This window comes from Monodelphis domestica, chromosome 1 (assembly GCF_027887165.1).
Source record: "Monodelphis domestica isolate mMonDom1 chromosome 1, mMonDom1.pri, whole genome shotgun sequence".
In the NCBI taxonomy this organism is placed as follows: Eukaryota; Metazoa; Chordata; class Mammalia; order Didelphimorphia; family Didelphidae; genus Monodelphis; species Monodelphis domestica.
This window is the reverse complement of record NC_077227.1, coordinates 604,250,520-604,270,397: the sequence shown is the minus strand read 5'-3', so window position 1 is coordinate 604,270,397 and position 19,878 is coordinate 604,250,520. Positions and strand designations below refer to the sequence as shown.

General features: G+C 35.8%; 1 protein-coding gene across 13 annotated transcripts in view; it reads right to left on the bottom strand.

Moving 5' to 3' along the window:
• The window catches only part of ABHD12 (abhydrolase domain containing 12, lysophospholipase), a 145,239-nt gene that overhangs the window by 94,450 nt on the left and 30,911 nt on the right, over window positions 1-19,878 (bottom strand). For 5 of the 13 annotated variants that reach the window (XM_056813794.1, XM_056813795.1, XM_007476602.3 and 2 more), the window contains one exon: window positions 3,333-3,371. The exons of 7 other annotated variants lie outside the window; for them this stretch is intronic. In XM_056813794.1, coding sequence (XP_056669772.1) covers window positions 3,333-3,371 — 39 coding nt within the window. Of the gene's footprint in view, window positions 1-1,507; window positions 1,615-3,332; window positions 3,372-19,878 lie in introns of those variants that run through there. One more of the 13 variants, XM_056813793.1, reaches the window with a different exon arrangement.

The window sequence follows — 19,878 nt, the reverse complement described above, 5'->3', positions numbered from 1 at the left end:
TCTATTTAATCTATCAATCAATTAAAAAACTAAACAAATCCTTCACCCAAATAAAATTATATATCTCTGGAGATTTGGGGAGAGAAGTAATTTTCTTCCTTCTAAAAAAAGAGGGGTGGTTGTTTGCTTTAAAAGGCAAATCATTCCATAAATGTTACTGCTGGCAAACATTCTCTAAGACTTTTTGGCTACCTCTACCAAAAGAAATCATGTTAAAATTGTTTTCTAAAACACAAGCTCAAACAGAGACTAGCAGCAAGTCTGAACAATGGCCAAAAAAACCTTGAAAACAGAGGTCTGCATATTTGGCAAGATGATGAGACAAATGAATAGCATTAATATATGACCCAAAATATTTAGTTTCGAACATGTTAAGCCTCTCAACATCTTATTGTACTTTGCAGGTGTATGATCTAATGGATGCTCTAGCTATATGCAAAAAAAAAAAAATTATTCCAAATCCGAATTCTGCAATTTATCCTGCCTCATTAAGAATAGCCTGTATGTTGCCTCCTTCCCCACCATCTTCCCAGTCCTGAATAATGACTTTTTTTCCTATTGTATTAAAAAACATAGTTTCTTGTGGTGGAGGGTAATGTAATAATTTAAATTTAAATTACAATACCAATTTCATGCCTAAAATGCATATTGTATCTAATTATCAATTGTGATGATTAGTTAGTGAATTTTTGACATTTGTCAAAATGTCTAGGTAGACTTTCTAAGTAGAGAAGGAATATACCCATAAAAATATGAAACCATAAATGTAATGAGAAAAATAAGAAAATATTTTTCAACAAACCCCAAAATATCAAGAAAAGTAAAATAAATTTATAAATATATATAACAAACTATGTGCCAAAAACAAATTAGACAGCAAGATCAAAAAGCATTATATATATTCTCCCTAAGTCTTTTTGCTCTGAAGAAAGGCACATGCATTCCCTTGCCTTAGTAGAATAGGGCACAATTAATGAAAATACCACCATTATTTAATGCTTTCTAATACAAATTCTACCTAAGATTCATAAGCAGGACTGAGGGATAAGGGTCAAAATCAGAAAAGATTTTGGACCTTGCTTCCTACAGAATATACAACCTCAAAACAGGCTATGCCATTATGGACATCAAATAAAGAAATTCACTATTAAACATGGCCCTTGCCATCTCAGTTTCTGAATGGAATTAAGTAAATAAAATGGAATGGAGCCCATCTGAAATATGAAGTATACTACTCTAACCAATTTTCAAGTCAATCTCAGCAAAACTTGTATGGGCTTAGGCAAGTCAGTTCATGTCTCTGAGATTTTCATCATTTGTAAAATGATAGAGCTGACTAGGTGATTGGGAAGAATCCTTCCAGCCAGAATCCTATGAAACCTATAAAAGCATGTCAGAGTTTCAGTTGATTAATCCAAACAAACAAGATTTGGAGAGTGTAAAGTCTCATTTCTTTAACACCCCCAAACCCAGAGCTACAGATCTTCCTGTGAGCTTCCATTCCTACCTCCAGATCCGGCTTCCCTTCAGTGGCACAGGAAAATAGGGCCTGTAGAACTTCATGCTGCTGCCAACCAGATATGCATCTGCACATGCTCCGAGGTAACCACACCACATACAAAAGGGGCAAAACATTCTAAAGAAAAGGGGAGGAGCTCCTCTCCCAGCCAATCAGAGCTAGTGAGCAAGAGGCTTCTTCCAAATGAATGAAAGGGAAACCCACAAGGTCCCCAGACCAGAGTAACTCTGCTTTAGGAAGCATGTAATGCAAATTTTGGTAGAAGTTTTCACTCTGAAATTCAGATATATTACTGAAGAATTCCAGGAACTTTCAGGAATTTTTATTCCAAATGCCAGAGCAATTGTTTTCAGACTAAAGCTGAGGGGCAGATATCAATAGGCTCATTTTACAGATGAAAAAAAACTGAATTAAAGATAAATAAAATTATTTTCTCTGGCTTTATAATCAGAGAATAATAACATCACCATCCTTATCTTCTAATTTCCAGATCTAAGGTTTTTCCATTAAATCTTATAAATTAAACCTAAAAATTTTGGTGGAATAAAAAAGGCCAACATGGTATGATGGGGCTTTAAGTAGGGACATGGATTTAGAGTTAGACAGGACCTTAGAGATCACCTTGTCCAACCCCCTCATTTTACAGGGAAGAAAGCCTAGCCCTACAGAGGTTAAGTAATTTGTTCAAGGTCACACAGAGACCAAACCAGGATGTGAGCCTGAAGTCCTCAGACTCCAAATCCTTAAGTCATTCACACTATATACCACTCTGCCTTCCTAAAATTAATAAAATTTAAAAATTAAAATTAGGTAACCTTTGTAAGGCAAATAGAATTTTGATGAGCCTGAGGATTTTTTTTTGAAAATGGTTTTTAAGTAATGACTATTTACTTGTCTGATTCATTTAATCCCTATTTATCTAATAAGGGTCAAGTGTCTAATATATACCAGGCACAGTGACAAGCTGTGGGCACACAAAACTAAAAACAACCTAGTTTTCCAGGAGTTTATTTATGTTCTACTAAAGAGATTAAGGTCACTGACTCAATGGTAAGGCAATAAGAACATTTGAAATCATCTCCAGTCATTTCAGGTTTCTTAGTTGCAAATTGAGAGAGTTGGGCTAGATAGCTTCTCTGGCCTCCTTTTTCTCATTTGTAAGATGAGAATCTTAAACAAAAGTGGCAAAACCAGAACTAAGAATAAGAAATTTAGGTTAGAAGGGAACTCTCAGCAACCACCTAGTCCAACCCATATTTTAAAGGAATTATTAGTGTAACATACTCAACAAGGGATCAAACATCCTCTGCTCAGAGACCTCCGAGAAGATTCTCATATCCTCTAAAATACTACCCTACCCATTTCACCTCTTAGGATAATCCTACTTTTGGACAGCTAATTCTTAGGAGTTTTTCCTGACATCAAGCCCCCTAATCTGTCTCTGTAACCTCCCTATTGCTCTTGGTCCTGACTTCTGAGGATGAATTTGATCTCAGAGTTTCCTGACCCTAGGCCCAGGACTCTAACCATTGTACCACCTAGACACCCAAACATTTATTAAGTCCTTATTATGTACCAGGCAATGTACAAGTGCTGAGAAAAAAAAGAGAGAAAGAAAAAAAGGCTCTGCCCCCATTTGAAATAAAAATTCTAAACAGATATAGTACTCTGGACTTGGAGTCAAATGTACCCTGAGATACCTCATAAATGCTTGACTCTAGGCAAGTCATCTGACCTCTTCTGGTCTGTTTCCTCATCTATAAAGGTTGTTGTAAGGATCAAAGGTGATAATGTACATAAAAATTTCACTAACCTTAAATTACTATATGCTTCAGCTATTATTGTTGTTTTCCTGAAAAGAAACATAAACACTTAAATACACTTAAATATCATTAGTTCTTTAAATCACAATCTAGAACTAGACAGGAAACCAGTCCTTCCTCTTACTTTAAAGACAAGAAAACTGAGAACCAGAAAAGGAAGGAAACAAGGTTTTATTAAGCACTTACTATGTGCCAGGCACTGTGCTAAGTGATTTACAAATATCATTTTATTTTATCTTCACAACAATTCTGGGAGGCAGGTGCCTATTATTATCATCCCCATTTTTCAGTTCAGCAAACAAGAGTGAAGTGACTTGCCCAGGGTCATACTACTAGTAAGTGGCTGAGGTCGGATCTGAATTGAGGTCTCCTTTCAAGACTTGGCTCAGATATACCTTCTCCAAGAGCTCTTTCCTGATTTCCTTCCCTCCCCAACCTCCAAAACTAGTGTCTTCTTCCCTCTGATATTACATTTAATTTATATTTTTACATTTATATACTTCACATATATAATTCTGCTCAAGTTTTCTCCTCCATTTGAATATGAGGTCCTTGAGAACAAGACTGTGTTTTTGTCTGGTAACAATAAGCTTATAATAAATACCTGCTGAATCCAGAATGGCCTGGATTCCAAAACTGCCTATGATACATGCGATTTATGTAACGATGGGCAAAGAATTTAATCTCTCAGAGCCTCCAAGACTTTAAGTCATCAATGAGTTGTATATTTGCTCAGGTGGAGAAGTTTCCATACTGGTGACTCTTCCATGCTCTTAAGGGTACCGTGTCTCTCCCCATTAAAGTACTCATTTACTTTCTAAAGAAACATACATTTGAATTGCAATATCTTTTATGTTTTTGTATATATGCACAGGCGCTGTATTTATGGTAGTAGTTATACTATGGGAATGATGGAAATTTCTAGTGACTGGCCAAAATTTTTGGAAGAAGGGCAAATTGAATAAAATCAGACTAGCTCACTAGCTACAGCATTTTATTATTTTCCTTTTGAGGTAGTCAAAGCAATGATATCCATTTGTGTAGACATTGAGCCTTGGGAAGAAAAAGAAAATATATTCCTTTTAGTTAAATGAAATAGCTTAAGGAATAAAGCTTGAGGTTGGGGAGAGAGGTGCTATTCATTGCCAGGTAGGAGGCATTTAATTGGTCAAAATCTTTCTATTTAAACAAGATGGGAACTAATCATGCATTAATGCTATTTTTCAAAAGGCCCAAATTCCCAGATCTCTTTTCCAAATTAAATATGGTAATACCCTTTTCTTACACTATAGCTACATATTTAAGATTCAGTGCTACTAATGTTATAATTATACTGAATTAATAGGAATTACAGGTTAGTCAGTCATTTTCCACTTGATTTGAGATGTGAGCATTGGGAAGTATTTCCTGATAGTCCCTATAATCTCAATAAGAAACTAATTTTCTAATTGAGGATGTCAACATGGAATCTAGAAATCCCCAGTTTATTTAGTTGGGAAGCTAACCCCAGGTTTTGACCTTGTCACAGGAGTTTTCTCCCTGATGGAAGGTCCTATTTCACTGGTCTCAGGCTAACAATAGACAATCCACTTCAGGTGGGAGCTAAACCCAAGCTGAAGTCTGGTGACTCCTCGGCACTATAGGCAGAGTGTTAGCCTGGCAAGCTGAAGTTCCATCCTTGGAAGAAGGGTGTGATATACTGGGAAAGGCTTCTGGAGAAGAAGAGTCACTGGACTTCAGCTTGGGTTTAGCTCCCACCTGAAATGGGTTGTCTATTGTTAGTCTGAGACCAGTGAAGTAGGACCTTCCCCCAGGGAGAAAACTCTCCTGTGACAAGGTCAAAACCTGGGGTTTCTACCTCCCAACTAAATGAACTGGGGACTTCTAGATTCCATGGTGACAAGGATAAAATGTTCAGTTAAATCTGTTAAAATCTGAAATATATGAGCATTTGGTAGAGTTGTTTGGTATATTATTTTGCTGGTTTATACTAAAAAGGGGAAGAAAAATTTCTTGGTTAGAGAAATTATGAAAACGTTAAATAATGCCTCATTATTTACACCAACAATAAAATATGTGTTGCATTTATATTCTGAGTCTCCATCTCTCCCTTCCCCCTTCTTTGAGCAGTAAGATCAAGGTAGTAATATGAAGCACTCTGAGTAAAAGGGGGCCCTTATCGACAGTAACACAAGACAAAGTCAGAACAAAGGAAGTTCAAAAGATAAGGAAGAGGCTTCAAGTATGCAAAGTCCACTGATAAAATTTTAGTCCAAGGCTTTTTAGAGTGAAAAAAAAAAAAGCCACCACATCTTCCACTAGTCTTAAAATTTCAAATAGTCTTTCCTTTTTCAAGCAAAACAAAACCTATCCAACTCAAGGGCTGCCTAACATTAGTTCTCCCAGCTGCAGCAGAAATAGTTTCTGGGGATGAGGAATTCCAAGCACAATTTGAGGTTGGATAATTGCAAGAGTTTCTCCTCCCATCCTCCCTGATTCTTCTGGAAAAATTCTATTCATGTTACTCAATGAACATGTTAAACCTGCACAGCTAAAAACATATGTTCCTGTTTAATTAGCCTCACAATTATCTGCTTAATACTAATATCCACTTAAGCAATTTCAAGTCATAATTTTTAGCCAAAAGTGCTTACAAAATATTAAGCAGACAGGAATCCATTTATGTTACCCAGTATTCAGAGTTCCTGTAAGTAATCTGAAGTGTATTGTTAATGGTTAACAATAGATAAGTGGCCAAAGGATATGACTACCTTTCAAAAGATTTGCAAACTACAAATGGCCACATGAAAACATGCTTCACTTGGAAACAATCATTCATGAGAGAATAGCAAATTTAAACAATTCAGATTTATATCACCTTATTCCACACAAATTGACAAATTTTTAAAAAATGATGGAAACAGTTAATGTTGGAAAGGCCATAGTAACAGAGGCACAGGGATGTACTGTTGGTCAGGTTTGTTTAGTGGTCCTGTCAATCTGTATTTCAATTTGGAATTCCACAAGACAAGTGAATAAATTGTCCATATCTGTTGGTCCACCAATCCCACTCCTGGGAATATATCTGAACAAAGCCAAAGAAAGAAACAAAGGTATTTATCATATTAGAAAATCATAACAGAAATATTTTGGTTAGCAAAAAAAACTGGGAACAAAGTTGATACACAACCAATCAATAAGGATTTATTTTATAAAAATCCTTACCTTCTGTCTTAGAATCAATTCTAAATATTGGTTCCAAGGGAGAAGAGTTAAGGGCTAGGCAACTGGGGTTAAATGACTTGCCCAGAGTCACATGGGTAGGAAGTATCTGAGGCAAATTTGAACCCAGGATACCTCTCCAGGTCTGACTCATTCCATTGAGTCACCTAGCTGCCCTTCCAATAAGCATTTATTAAGAACTTATTATTCAACAACAGTAAGGTCAGTTTGGCTACGACATTCAGTGAAAAGGAGTCCTAAATAACCAGCAGACTGGATCTAGTTCATGAGGGGAGAGGCTTTAAATGTCAATCAATAACTTAAAGGTAAAAGAGTCAGTCACTAAAGCTTCTTGAGTAAAAAAGTGATATGGTCAGATCTGTACTTAAAAAATCAGTTGAAGCTCAGAGGTACCATCTTACAGCTATCTGACTAATATGAGAGAAAAGGAAAAACAATAAATGTTGGAGATGTAGAATGTAGAAATGTAGAAAAAATGGATACAATACATAGGGCTGTATGGTCAAAGCCATGGTTTTTCCAGTAGCAATGTTTGGCTGTGAGAGTAGGACTACAAGGAAAGCTGAGCACTACAGGACTGACTCTTGTGGTGCTAGAAAAGTCTTTTGTGATTCACTGTAAGGTCAAATATTGAAGGTGAAGTTTGAATGAGAAAAGACTGGTGGTAGAAGAGACTGAAGGTAAAAGGAGAAAGGGATGATAGAGGTTGAGATGGATAGTGTCATGGGAAAATTTTTACATGTAATTGAGAAAAATAAAACATCCTGTTTTAAAAAGGAAAAAATTACAACAGAAAAAAAGAATATCACTTTGGCAGTTTTATGCAGCATTAATTGGAGAAGGGGCAAACTAGATGCCAGGAGGTTAATTAGGGAGCTAATTACAATAATCTAGCAAGAAGTAAGGAGGGCCTCAACTAGCATGGTAGGCATATGCATAGAGAGAATGGAAAGGATATAAGACTTGTTGAGGAGGCAGACTGGGACAGGACAACTGAATAGTTAAAGGGATTAATGATGGTCAAGAGTTGAGTATATCTCCTTGATTATAAGCCACTGATTAAGGAAATGGCTAACAACATCCCACAAACCTATGGTATATGTATGTAAAAGAACATTCTCGCAATAAGAAATGAACAATATGAGGAATTCAGAAAAATATGGCAAGATTTTTAATCAACTAAGGCAAAGTGAAATATATGGAACCAAGAGAACATAATGACAATAATGTAAATTAAAAGATCACTAAAAAAGGAATCAAACCCTAAATGAGAGAAAAATCAGTGAAGATGCTGGAAGAGATAATAAAGCATAGTTCAAATAAGATAGTATTTGTAAAGCACTTAGCACAGTGCTTATAGTAGGTTATTAAATGCTTATTCCTTCTTTTTCTCCCTCATAGAGAGGTGGGGGACTATTGGGAAGAATATTGTTTAGACTATCAGAAAAAGTTTTTATAGCTTAATTGTTTTTTATTATTGGCACAGGTAGAAAATTACTAAAATGTAAAGGCATCACTAAAACATTTTTTAAATAGTCAATTCTTCAGCATCAATATAAAGATTAGATAAAGTCCAAAGTCAGGGAATTCCCTAATGCCACATAACTAGCAAGTGTAGGCAGAGCCAAGACTCAAACCTAGCTCCCTCCATTCCAAACCTAGTGCTCTTTTCTCCTATATTACTTGCCCACAGTAGTGTAGATTTTATTCTTTTCCAAGAGGCCTTTGCTTTGAAGGAAAAATCTCATTCAAGGTCATTGCAGATCAAGTTACTCATTTAACTTGCGATATAGGCAGTTTTAATCTTCTCATTCTTGCTCAAAGCTACCAGAGAGGCTCAAGGTCTATCAACTGTAACAGGGGTTGTGATGCTCACTGGGGAGTCAATGCCAATACCAACAAAATCACACGTCCCTGAAGTGCTAAAGATTACAGTGCTCTCACAACAATCCTGTGAGATAGACAGTACAAATGTACCTACATTTTAAAGATCAGAAAACTAAGTGACCTCACAAGTAACAGAACTGATGTACAAACCTGTTTTCTATATCCCAAATCAACATTCATTCAACTACATTACATATTCCCTATAGTTGAATAGTCTTGAGATATATTTTATAGTAGAAAAAGATAAAATAATTGCATAGAGATAATAATATAGTATTTGTATAGCACTTTAAGGTTTGCAAAGTTCTTTATATATATTCCCTCATTTGATCCTTTTGAAGTAGGTGTTATTATTATCCCTATTTCAAAAATTAGAACTTGTGTCTTCCTGACTCCAAATCCTACCTTCTATCCACTGTGCCACCATGCTTACCAAAGATGAACTGACAAGTGAAGGATCCTGTAGTATTCTTATATTCAATGCTGAAGGGCCAGCAGACAACTAAGAGCCACACTCTCCCTTGGAGACTATAATCCTCAGACATGGGAATATGAGAACCTGAGCTTTTAAAAGATATATAAATATATATAATTCCATATAATAGTTATATCAAACCTTAAGCAGAATCAAATCCAGTGTAAAATGGAGATTTGAACCCCAGACTTCAATTCCCAGAAGTCCTTGGTAGTTCCCAGAATGCCCTAAAATCAATCAATCTCTCTCTCTCTCTCTCTCTCTCTCTCTCTCTCTCTCTCTCTCTCCCTCCCTCCCCCCCCTCGCCCACCCTCTCCTTCTGCTTCTAGGCACACACACGGCTCTCTACCTAGCAGGCAAGATGTAGGTTACACGTGCTTTCTTATTTTGTATTTTCTTTATTTCTTAATTTTAATAATCTTTAATAAAACTCATAAAAATACAATACTTTTGGCAGAGAAACTAATTTTAACTGTTACACCAGGCTGTGTTTGCCGCCTGAAATGGCAAGAGAATATAACACAAACTAACAAAACTATCTTCATCCTTGTGCATATCTTTGCAACAGATACATCATCAATCAACCAATATTTTAAAAGTATTTCCAAGAGCAAAGCCCTGTGGTAGGAACACTGACGTTATAAAAACAAAAGAGCTTATAGTCTATCAAAATTATGAATTGTTAAGAAAGCCCACTGAAATTCATATGTTTGGGAGAAACGTTTTTTCCTTAAAGGTACCAGATTTTGGTTCTAGATCACAATTAATTTTTTCCTCTTAGTAATAATAATAGCTCTCCCTTGTATGATATTTTAAGGTGCTATTGGTATTACAGACAGACAGCTGATTATTGAGCATTGGTTATGTTAAAATATGACTACTATGTAGTTTGTATAGTCTACAAACGGGGGGCTAGAGACAAAGGCCTATCTTAGGAGTTAACAGGGAATCCAGATATTGCAATGCCTTGCTTTACTTGACTCCAACATATCTATCTAGTCCCTAGAGTCAAAGTGTTTTAGTTGGTTACATATACTCATTTATATAGAGAAAAAGAAATATGGCATCAGGATTAATGGTAGGAACTTTGTAAATGTCAGTCAAAAACTATAAAGGCAGATTCTTGAAAGGTTCTTCCTCCGTTTGCTTTTTAAAAGGCACAAGCTTGAAAAATCATTGTACCTCTATAAAAAATAAATTTCTTACTTTAAATTACTTTAAGTTACTAACAAGATAGTGTATAATCCAGCATAGAAGAGCTCTCCAAAAGAAATTCATCTCAAAACCTGTTCTATTACTTGTACTAATAGAGAGTCATCTGGGGCATTGCGAATGATTTGCCCTAGGATCACATAGCCTCTCGTTCTATGGCTGGCCCTCTACTGACTATGCCATACTACCTTTCACGTCTAAATTATTAGTTGGAAAAAAGATATGTTCTGAGAGTTCGATCAGTCTTATTAAAGAGAAACAAGTGTGTATGCAGAAGAAACATTCATACATCAATGGTAAGACTAAGAAGAAGTTCTTTGGGGGAAGGAATAGTATCTTATGTAAACTATCTATCTGTCTACCCCATTGACAAGCACAGCTTTCCACAAAGTAGCTAATGAATGACACTGAAGGAAGCTTTAAGGTTTGCAAAGCATTTTACATACATTAACTCATTTGAGCCTCACAACAATCCTCTGAGACAGATAATATGGTTGTTATTATTTCCATCGGATGGAAAAATAAACCATGGTTTGGAGAGGCCAAGTGGCTTGACTATGGCTAAAGAAGAAATGTGAAAGGCAGAATTTTAACACAGATCTTTTCAATTCCTGGTCTATTACTCTATCCACTATGCTACACTGCCTCTTAAGTAAATGGATATTTAAAACATATTTAACATATGTTTTGGTGGCACTGCCAATAAGAATGAGATAAATCTGAAGATGATAACTTTCAAAGAAAAAAAGTTTTAAAAATAATAGCAAAGATGCTGTGGTTATTCAATAACGTTTTAAAGCGAAGAGAAATATCTAGAGATGAACATACTTCAGGGTTAAATGTGTTTCTCAGATTATTTTGCTTAATTTGGTCTTTGTTCTCAAGAACTCCATATTGAATTGATAATGCTGTGTTAGTTCATTGGTTTGCCTGCTAAGGATATTTTCTCTTTTCCTATTAGAGATATTCCAAAATTTCTTTTCAGAAAGTTTTTACTCTTTTGTTATTAAATGCTTTATTCTTCTATATACCTACTACTTATAAGATCAATTTGAGATTGTTGATAATAGAATTGGTCCAAATCTTCTCTTGATTGGATTACAGGTATCCACCATTAAAGGATTTTTTTAAAAAATCAATAATGCAAGGAATTCATTTAGTGGTATTACCTGAAAATTCAGTTATGAAATTCTGAGTTCTCTGCATTACCAGTTCTGTAAGGGAAGATTCCTGTATCAGGCTTGGCAGGGGACCAACAGAAGAAGCGAAATCATATGACTCCTGTTCCCTGCCAGAGTCACAGCAATGAAGAACTACTAGTCCTGTCAACCTTACTCTCCCTGCCCTTGACACTCCAGTTCAGTATCACCTGTCAAGGGACTCACTGGTTCTAAATTGTTCAGTGGCCCAAGATTCCAGATATTTTCCTAATCTCATCATTATTTCCCTGGAATTTATTTCCGATTTTATAACATAAAACTTATGGGGAAATTCACAAGAATTTATATACAAAATTTCACCTTACAGACAGATAAAAATACCATATAATATATAAATGCCTTTGCTTCTTGCGAAAAGAAAAGAACAAGAACAAATAATATTACCAATAATGCCATGGAGCTGAATATTTTATATTCTATATTTCAAAGCTCTTTGACACATACTTGATCATATTTATCATCACTACTATCCACTGGAAGTAAGGAGGACAGATAACTAACCCTATTTGAAAGATAAGGAACAAGCAAAGGTTATTATTCCTCTATAGTTAAACTAAAGAGAGAAGGACTAGAAAGAACCCAGTTAGGCTTCCTGACTGAGCCCAGTGCTTTTTCTAAAGACCAATTAAAAAAAAAACAAACACCCAAAGTTAATGAGAGTAGAGCAAAAACCTAACAAAGCTAAAAGTTGCTGTTTTGAGTTTTTCATCTGGAATGTTTTGAAAGGCAAGAAATGTTTGTAGTATTCCAGCATATTGAATGGTTAGAAGATGTTTGTTGGGCCGGAAACTGACAACTAAAATGAAGTACATTTACTGCACATACAACTCACCATACAATGTTAGTCTCATATATTTATAAAAGATAGAACAAGATGAGACCTTCATGTTTCCCATGATTAATAAAAAAGACTAATACAGTAATACTTCACTTATCCAGAATTCATTTTGTATTAAGTCAAGAGAATAGTATTTGGAGTCAGAGAACTTGGGTTAGACTATGGTCCCCATGATACTTTTCAGGCTAGATACTTTACTATTATGAAATTTACTATGTAGAAACCTCAACTACAAAGTACAGGGTCAAGAAGTTTATTTTTTGCTTCTGAACAGCAAAAATAGATGCTGCAAAGCCCAGATACTGAAGTTTATGGACTTCAGTTATAGGAAAAGCTCTTCAGGCAATTATTCAGAACCCACTAAGAGATTATTTTTTTTAATTAAAAAAAAAATTTTTTTAAAAACCCTTACCTTCTGTCTTGGAGTCAATACTGTGTATTGACTCCAAGGCAGAAGAGTGGTAAGGGCTAGGCAATGGGGGTCAAGTGACTTGCCCAGGGTCACACAGCTGGGAAGTGGCTGAGGCCAGATTTGAACCTAGGACCTCCCATCTCTAGGCCTGGCTCTCAATCCACTGAGCCACCCAGCTGCCCCATAGAGATTATTTAAAGTAGTTCTGATCTACATGGTTATGTAGTTTTCAATCTTTAAAGAGATTAAAGAAAGCAAATTAGAAGATAGGTAGGTGCACTGACATTACCGAGAAGTGATAGCTGACAATCTAACAAGGAAAAAGATGGATAAATTGTAAAGACACAAAAAAAATCAGAATTTCAGAACTGAAAAGAACCTTAGAAACCACCTAGTCCAAAACCTATACCTGAATACAAGTTTCTTTTATAATATAATTGACAAGTTCAACTTAATTGACAAGTGGTCACCTGGCCTGTAAATGTCAAGGAAGAAGATACTAACTCCCAAGGCAACCTATTACACTTTTGGGAAGCTCTAATTGTTAGGAACTTTTTTCTGACATCCAAACTAAAGTTGACTCTTTGTAACAGAGATTTTGATGTCAAGAGCAACAATTCTTTTCACTACACCACAATGTTACTCAAAAATGTCCTGTAAGATAGGTGGGGTCAGGAATTAATCATTCTCATTGAATGAATAAAGATGATTGGCTTTCTCAGGTGACACAGTTAATAACTAGGAAAGACAAGTCAAGTTATTTCAAAATACTACTAGCATCTAACATTTATATAGTGTTTACTATGTGCACTGTGCTATGAGCACTGTGCTAAGCACTATCCAAATATTACCTTGTCTAATCTTCAAAACAACACTGGGAGGTAGGTGCTATTATTATATCCTTTTTACAGATGAGGAAACTGAGACAAAGAGAGGTTAAATGACTTGCCCAGGGTCACATGACTAGTACACATCTGATGCCAGATTTGATCTAAGGCCTTGCTGACTTCAGGGCCAGAACTCATCGAGCCACCATACTGCCTACATTATTGAATTTTCTACACCCTGCATGTGCATAAACTGTTTGGAGTTTCTAATATGGATCATCTTCAAAAACTTATGTCAAAAAATCATGTTACTCAGAAATCGTGAAGCCTTATTTATTCAATTTTAGCTGGAAAACTTGTTTTTGACTATGAGACTCAACCCAAGAGTCCCAAGAAAAGTATGGAGGCAGTATTTCTATGCACCAAGAAAAGTTTGAAAATATATACACCTTGTGTTTTGATCCTTCACTTTAACATATGCAATGTCACAAAAGACAATGGTCTTGAAAAATAGTTTTCCAGGATTAAAAAAAATGAATGCCTTTAAACAAAAGAATATTTAATTATGACTTGTTAAATCCCCCTTGCATGTTATATTCTGATCATCTGCCTACTTTGGCCCCATTTTGTTCCAGACTTGGTAGAGGCAAAGAATACTCTAGCCATATAGTACAGATCAGAAATTCCCAAACTGTTTCCACTCATGGTTCCCTTAGTATTGCAGTAATTTTTTCTACAAATACACACCCAGGTTAAAAGAAATACTGAGCAGTTCCATTTAGGTCCAAGCAGCTAAGTAGTTATGTCCTAACAACTTATTTACTAGTAATAACGATTATTTATTACAACAAATTATTTACTAATGAGACAGGAACATTTGTTGCCTACTGCACAATTTTCAAACCTTGAGTCACAATGGATACCACCATCTTTATTTCCTGTTCTATGCTGATTTTCAAGTAGCATTTGCTTTTTAATCACAGAAATTGCTGAAAGCCCAGTTTCATAAAGATGGCATCACAAATGAGATGAGAAAGTTCAAGAAGTAAACCAAAAGTACAAATGAATAAAAACATCTCAAACACTGAAGGAAGTCATTAAAAGGAAAAACAACTCTGAGATGATCATCTCACTGTCAACATTGGCTAAAATGATAAAGAGTAATAAAGGGGCAAAATGACAAATGTTGGAGGGGATATGGAAAAACAGGGACATTACTAGTGAAACTGTGAATTTATCCAACCATTTTGGAGAGCAATCTGGAATTATACCCAAAGTTATAAAATTGTGTATATTCTTTGACTTAGCAATGTCACTATTAGATTTGTTTCCTAAAGTGATCAGGGAAAAAGGAAAAGAATCTAAAAATTCTAGAACATTTATAGCAGCTTTTTGTGGGGGCAAAGAACTAGAAATTAAGAGAATGATCATCAGTTGGAGAACGGCTAAACAAGTTGTGGTATATGATTGTGACGGAATATTATTGGGCCACAAGAAATGATGAGCAGGTTAAAAATTTTTTAAATGGGAAGACCTATATAAAATTATGAAGAACAAAATGAGCAAAACCAAGAGAACACTATATACAGGAACAGAAATATTGTTTGAAGAATGACTTACATATGTTCACCAGAGAAAGAACTGAAAAAAGACAAAGCTGATATATATATGTATACACACACACACACACACATATATATGTACATATATATATATATAATTTGTCAAATGATGCTTTCTTTAATGTGAAGATAGAAGGGAAGAAGGAAAATACCTAGGAACTTTAATGTAAAACAAATTTTAGGAAGGAAGGAAGGGAGGAGAGAGAAAGAGAAAAAGAGAGAGATCTAATATTGTGAACTACTTAAAGCTACTTTGCTTAGAGTCTGAAAAACGTCAAGAACTCCTGTGTTTCCCTTAAACTTAAAAATAAGTCACAGTGTCCCTTTGAGTTCACAGTGGTGACCCAAGATGCCAGTTTGGGAACCCTGGGTAGAAGTAGTTCCCAAACTGAATTGTAAAGGTTCTTTTGTTTAGAACTATAAAGATGACTTTTATGATTGTGGCCAGCTGGATGTTAGGGCTTCCAAGGAGAAAGGAGGATTTGGGACGCAAACAGGCAAAAAAGATAGTAAGAGTGGAATTTATATTTCTGGACCAAGATTTAAACTACTAGAATATTCTGATCAAGAAGGACTTAAACTGCAAACAACTGGCAACATACATCTGTCAAAGCAGCTATTAGAGAAAGTTTTTAAAAAAATAACAGACCATCAAAAGCAAGGATGGGTAATACACAAGATATCACAAAGGCCTCCAAATGACTACTGATAAATGCATAAAGCGTGTATAATAATAAGAGTAACTAGAGATTCTAATATAAGGAGATAGAATCTTGGGTCTTCTTAGACCAAAATTCAAATCCTACCTCAGACACATATTAACTGTGTGACTTAAGCAAGTCATTTAACTTTTCTCTGCCTCAGTTTCCTTGCCTGTAAAATGCAGGTAATAAAAGCACCTACTTCACAAGGTCATTGTGAGGAACAAATTAGATAACATATAAAGCAGTTTGCAAATCTTAAAGCACTATATAAATACTAGCATCCTCATCATCATTTTATTATATCACGACAGTTCCAATAGCTTCTTTGTCTCTCTATCCTTCAATCTACCCTCCACATTCATGCCAAAATAATATTCATAAAGTATAAGAATAATCAGGTCCTTCCCTCACTCAAACTCCAATGGTTCCTTATTCCTTCTAGAATCAAATGCCAGTCCTCTAGAATTTTAAAACCTCAACATTCTGGCTCCAACTTACTTTTTTAGCCTTAATCTAACTTTCTCTCCTTCACATACTCTTCAGACCTACCAAACTGGCTTTCTTGTTGTTTCTCACATCTGACTTTTACCAAGCTCTCCCCCATGCCTAGAATGTACTCCCTTCTCAACTTCACCACTCAGCACTGCTTGTTTGCTTCAAAGATCAGGGCGCAACATGCAGGGAGATGCAACAAGGGACTACTTCATGCACAAGGCCTTTCTCAAACCCCCATAATTGAAAGACTAGTTGGAATTCTTCAGGAAAAAAAAAAATTCATGTTGTTTTTCTTGATAGAATATAAGCTTTTCAAGGGCAGAAGAGTTTTAATTTTGTCTTTGTATCAAGTGCCTAAGCACAATGCCTGGGACATAATAGGCACTTAATAAATGCTTGTTGATTGGAGAGGGGTCTCCAGCTCCCTGTAGGAATCCCATCTATAATATTTCAGATGAGTAGCTGTCCAGTCTCTGCTTGAACACTTCTAGTGAGTAGGAGTTCGATCATAAGGCAATTTATTCCATTGTTAGACACCTTGAAATTTTAGAAAGGTCTCCCTTATATAACACTAGCGCATGGCTCCATGTTACTCAATCCTTTGTGCTCTCTCCTCCCTTCTAGAAGGGATAGAGCAATCTCACCCAGGCCTCTCCAGATTCCACCTTCTCTTCTACCTTGCTCATTTTGGAGGTTGGAAATTAATCACACTCAGTTAAAACAGCTCATATATTGGACTAAGGGCAATCAAATGGACCCCTTCTCTTTTCTTCTATAGAATTTATATCTGGTGAAAAATTACTAATGCAATTATAATAGCTCAAAGCTTTCAGTAAGGAAAAATTCTAAAATTCAGACAGGTTTGGTTCTTTGCATCAATTGAAAATTTATTTGTTTCCAGCTAGCCCCTGGCTTCTTTACCTTTGAGTTAAAAACCAGGATACAGGAAATGCTTAAGTAAAAATAAACAAATAAATAAATAAATAAATGAGCAAACAGAAAAATACCAAGTAGAACATATTAGAGTACCTATTATTACACAAGCACAGGGAGGAAGAACTGGGGAAAAACAAAGCTTTGGGGACTTTCCTTAGTCCTGGAATTGTCAATTACAATCAGCAGCTTCAATTCAAGTTTTCTATTCCCCAAACACCTACAAGGCCCTAATGGCCCACCTCCATCTCTCCCTTGTATGCTGTATCTTAGCTCTGCTTTTAGTTTCTCCTTTAATCACTAATTCTTTCTAACCCAGCTTATTAAATCCTAGGGGGAGATGAGACACCATCTGCTGCAGCTGCTTAGGTCATGCAGTAGAAGGAAGGAAGGGAAGAAAGGGAAGTGAATGGGAAAAGAAATCCCAGGCCTACTGATAATTTAGTATTATCAGATTCTGAGCTGGAGGGGACATCAGAAACCATTCCATTTAACCCCCTAATTTCATACAGGTATTAAGGGAGTTGGTATTTCAACTAAAGCTAAAATTCAAACCCTAGATCCTTTGACTCAGCTGCCCTCAGGTACTTTCTTTCCAGGGACAGTGCTTCAAGTATGGAAACTAGTTAATAATCTCCCATATTCTCCTTTATCTTTCATTCCCTAGACTCACCATATCCTGTTCCTTCAAGGAATCCATAGATTGGAGTCATCCTTGTCTCTCACCATCCTTATCACCTTCCTCTAGAAACACTCCCATTTATAGGAGTTTCTATTAAAATATGTTACCCACAACAAAACACAATACTCCACAAGTGTTTTTGTCAGTCCAGAGTATGCTGGGACAAATACTTTCCATGTACTGGGTATAACAATTTCTTAATGTGGCTTGCTACCATATTAATTTGGGGGGTTGCCAGTTCACACTGCCAATTAATGGTAAGTTTGAAATCAACTAAAACCTTTTTTTTCCCCTCCTCAGACTCCTAAAGTCTTTTTTACATTAGAAAAGGGATGAGGATACAAATAACCTAATTTTATTTAGTACCAAAAGGGTCAAACTACTAGGTTTTTAAATCATCAGAACACTTAATCTCTAGTAATGGGTCAAAAGCTGAATCCTTCTCCTAATACCTGCAGGCTAGAAAGGATGCTTGAAAGCAGGTACCACAATTTCAGTTCTCAATTGGAAGCTAGATTCCTCCTCTTTCTCAAAACTGTTGCAACACTTTAGTGCTCATCCTTGTTTGATACTCAAGAGACCTAACCATCAGCAAAGGTGAGGCAGTATTGGGAAAAGTGCATCTTTTGACTCATTCCTTCTTTCACTCTGCCCATCCTTCTGTAGTTCCTTATAGAATTTCGTGAGTTGGGTATTCATTTAACCATCAACAAAATGTATTATAAATAAATCAAAGGTGTGGTTTTTGGCTTTGTTCTGCATAATACTAGTTTAACTTGACCAATAAAAACAGTGGATAGCACTGAAAACAAGGAGACCAAAGTAGGTCTCACAGTCATTACACCAATGGTATCTGAAAATCATATCTTGATGAAATAACATTACTGAACATTTATGAATTGCTTTGAGGTTTCCAAGATCCTTCCCTCACAAAAAGTCTGAGGTGTAATTCATCCCAATACCCTAAGAAATCCATTTATTTAAATTTACTAACATTACACAGTTTGATATTCAAGCATGTATTTGAACTCAAATGATTCAGAATTTGTAATTATTTGGATAGGGACACAGCTAAAAACTTTAGAATATCTATGAAGATAGTGTAACAAGGGAACAAGGAAAAGTTTTCCTAAGCAAGTAAGTTGTACAACTCTCAAACTTAAGAGATTTATTAAAGAAACATTATATTAGGCTGTAAGTTCTTTTGAATATAGTTTATATGCTGAGATTCCCTTATACTGTAGTAAAAATTACTCAAAGTAACTGAAGTGAACTCAAAGTAAAAAACAAACAAACAAACTAATAACAAGGCACTGTCCTAAGCCCTAGAGATAGAACAGACTCTGCTTCCAATCTAATGCAGACAATGAGTACACATATAATTGACATAAGGAAGAAAGATATGAATTTAAGGCAGACAAAGCAAAATGCTTTAAGAAATTTGATACCTGAAAGTATTTTCATTTGAGGAACCAAGGAATGCTTTATAAAAGAAGTAAAATCTGAATTGAATCTTGAAGAAAGGAAGAGGTTAGGAAGAGATGAGAGGGAAGGAGAGAACATGCATCACAAAATGTCAGAAAACAATTAAAAATTGCATCAACATGTAATCTAGAATTTTTTTTAAGGAGAGGCTTCAGAATGAAAGGAATTGCAGATAAGTGAGAAAAATCAATTCCAGAAATGGAGAATCAAAGACTCTTTTGAGTTGGAAAGGATGTGAGAGGCCATACAATCCAACCCAAATATTACTAATATGCCTCATTACAACATAATCAAGAAGTAGGCATCTAGGGGGCAGCTGGGTGGCTCAGTGGATTGAGAGCCAGGCCTAGAGATGGGAGGTCCTAGGTTCAAATCTGGCCTCAGACACTTCCCAGCTGTGTGACCCTGGGCAAGTCACTTGACCCCCATTGCCTAGCCCTTACCACTCTTCTGCCTTGGAGCCAATACACAGTATTGACTTCAAGACAGAAGGTAAGGGTT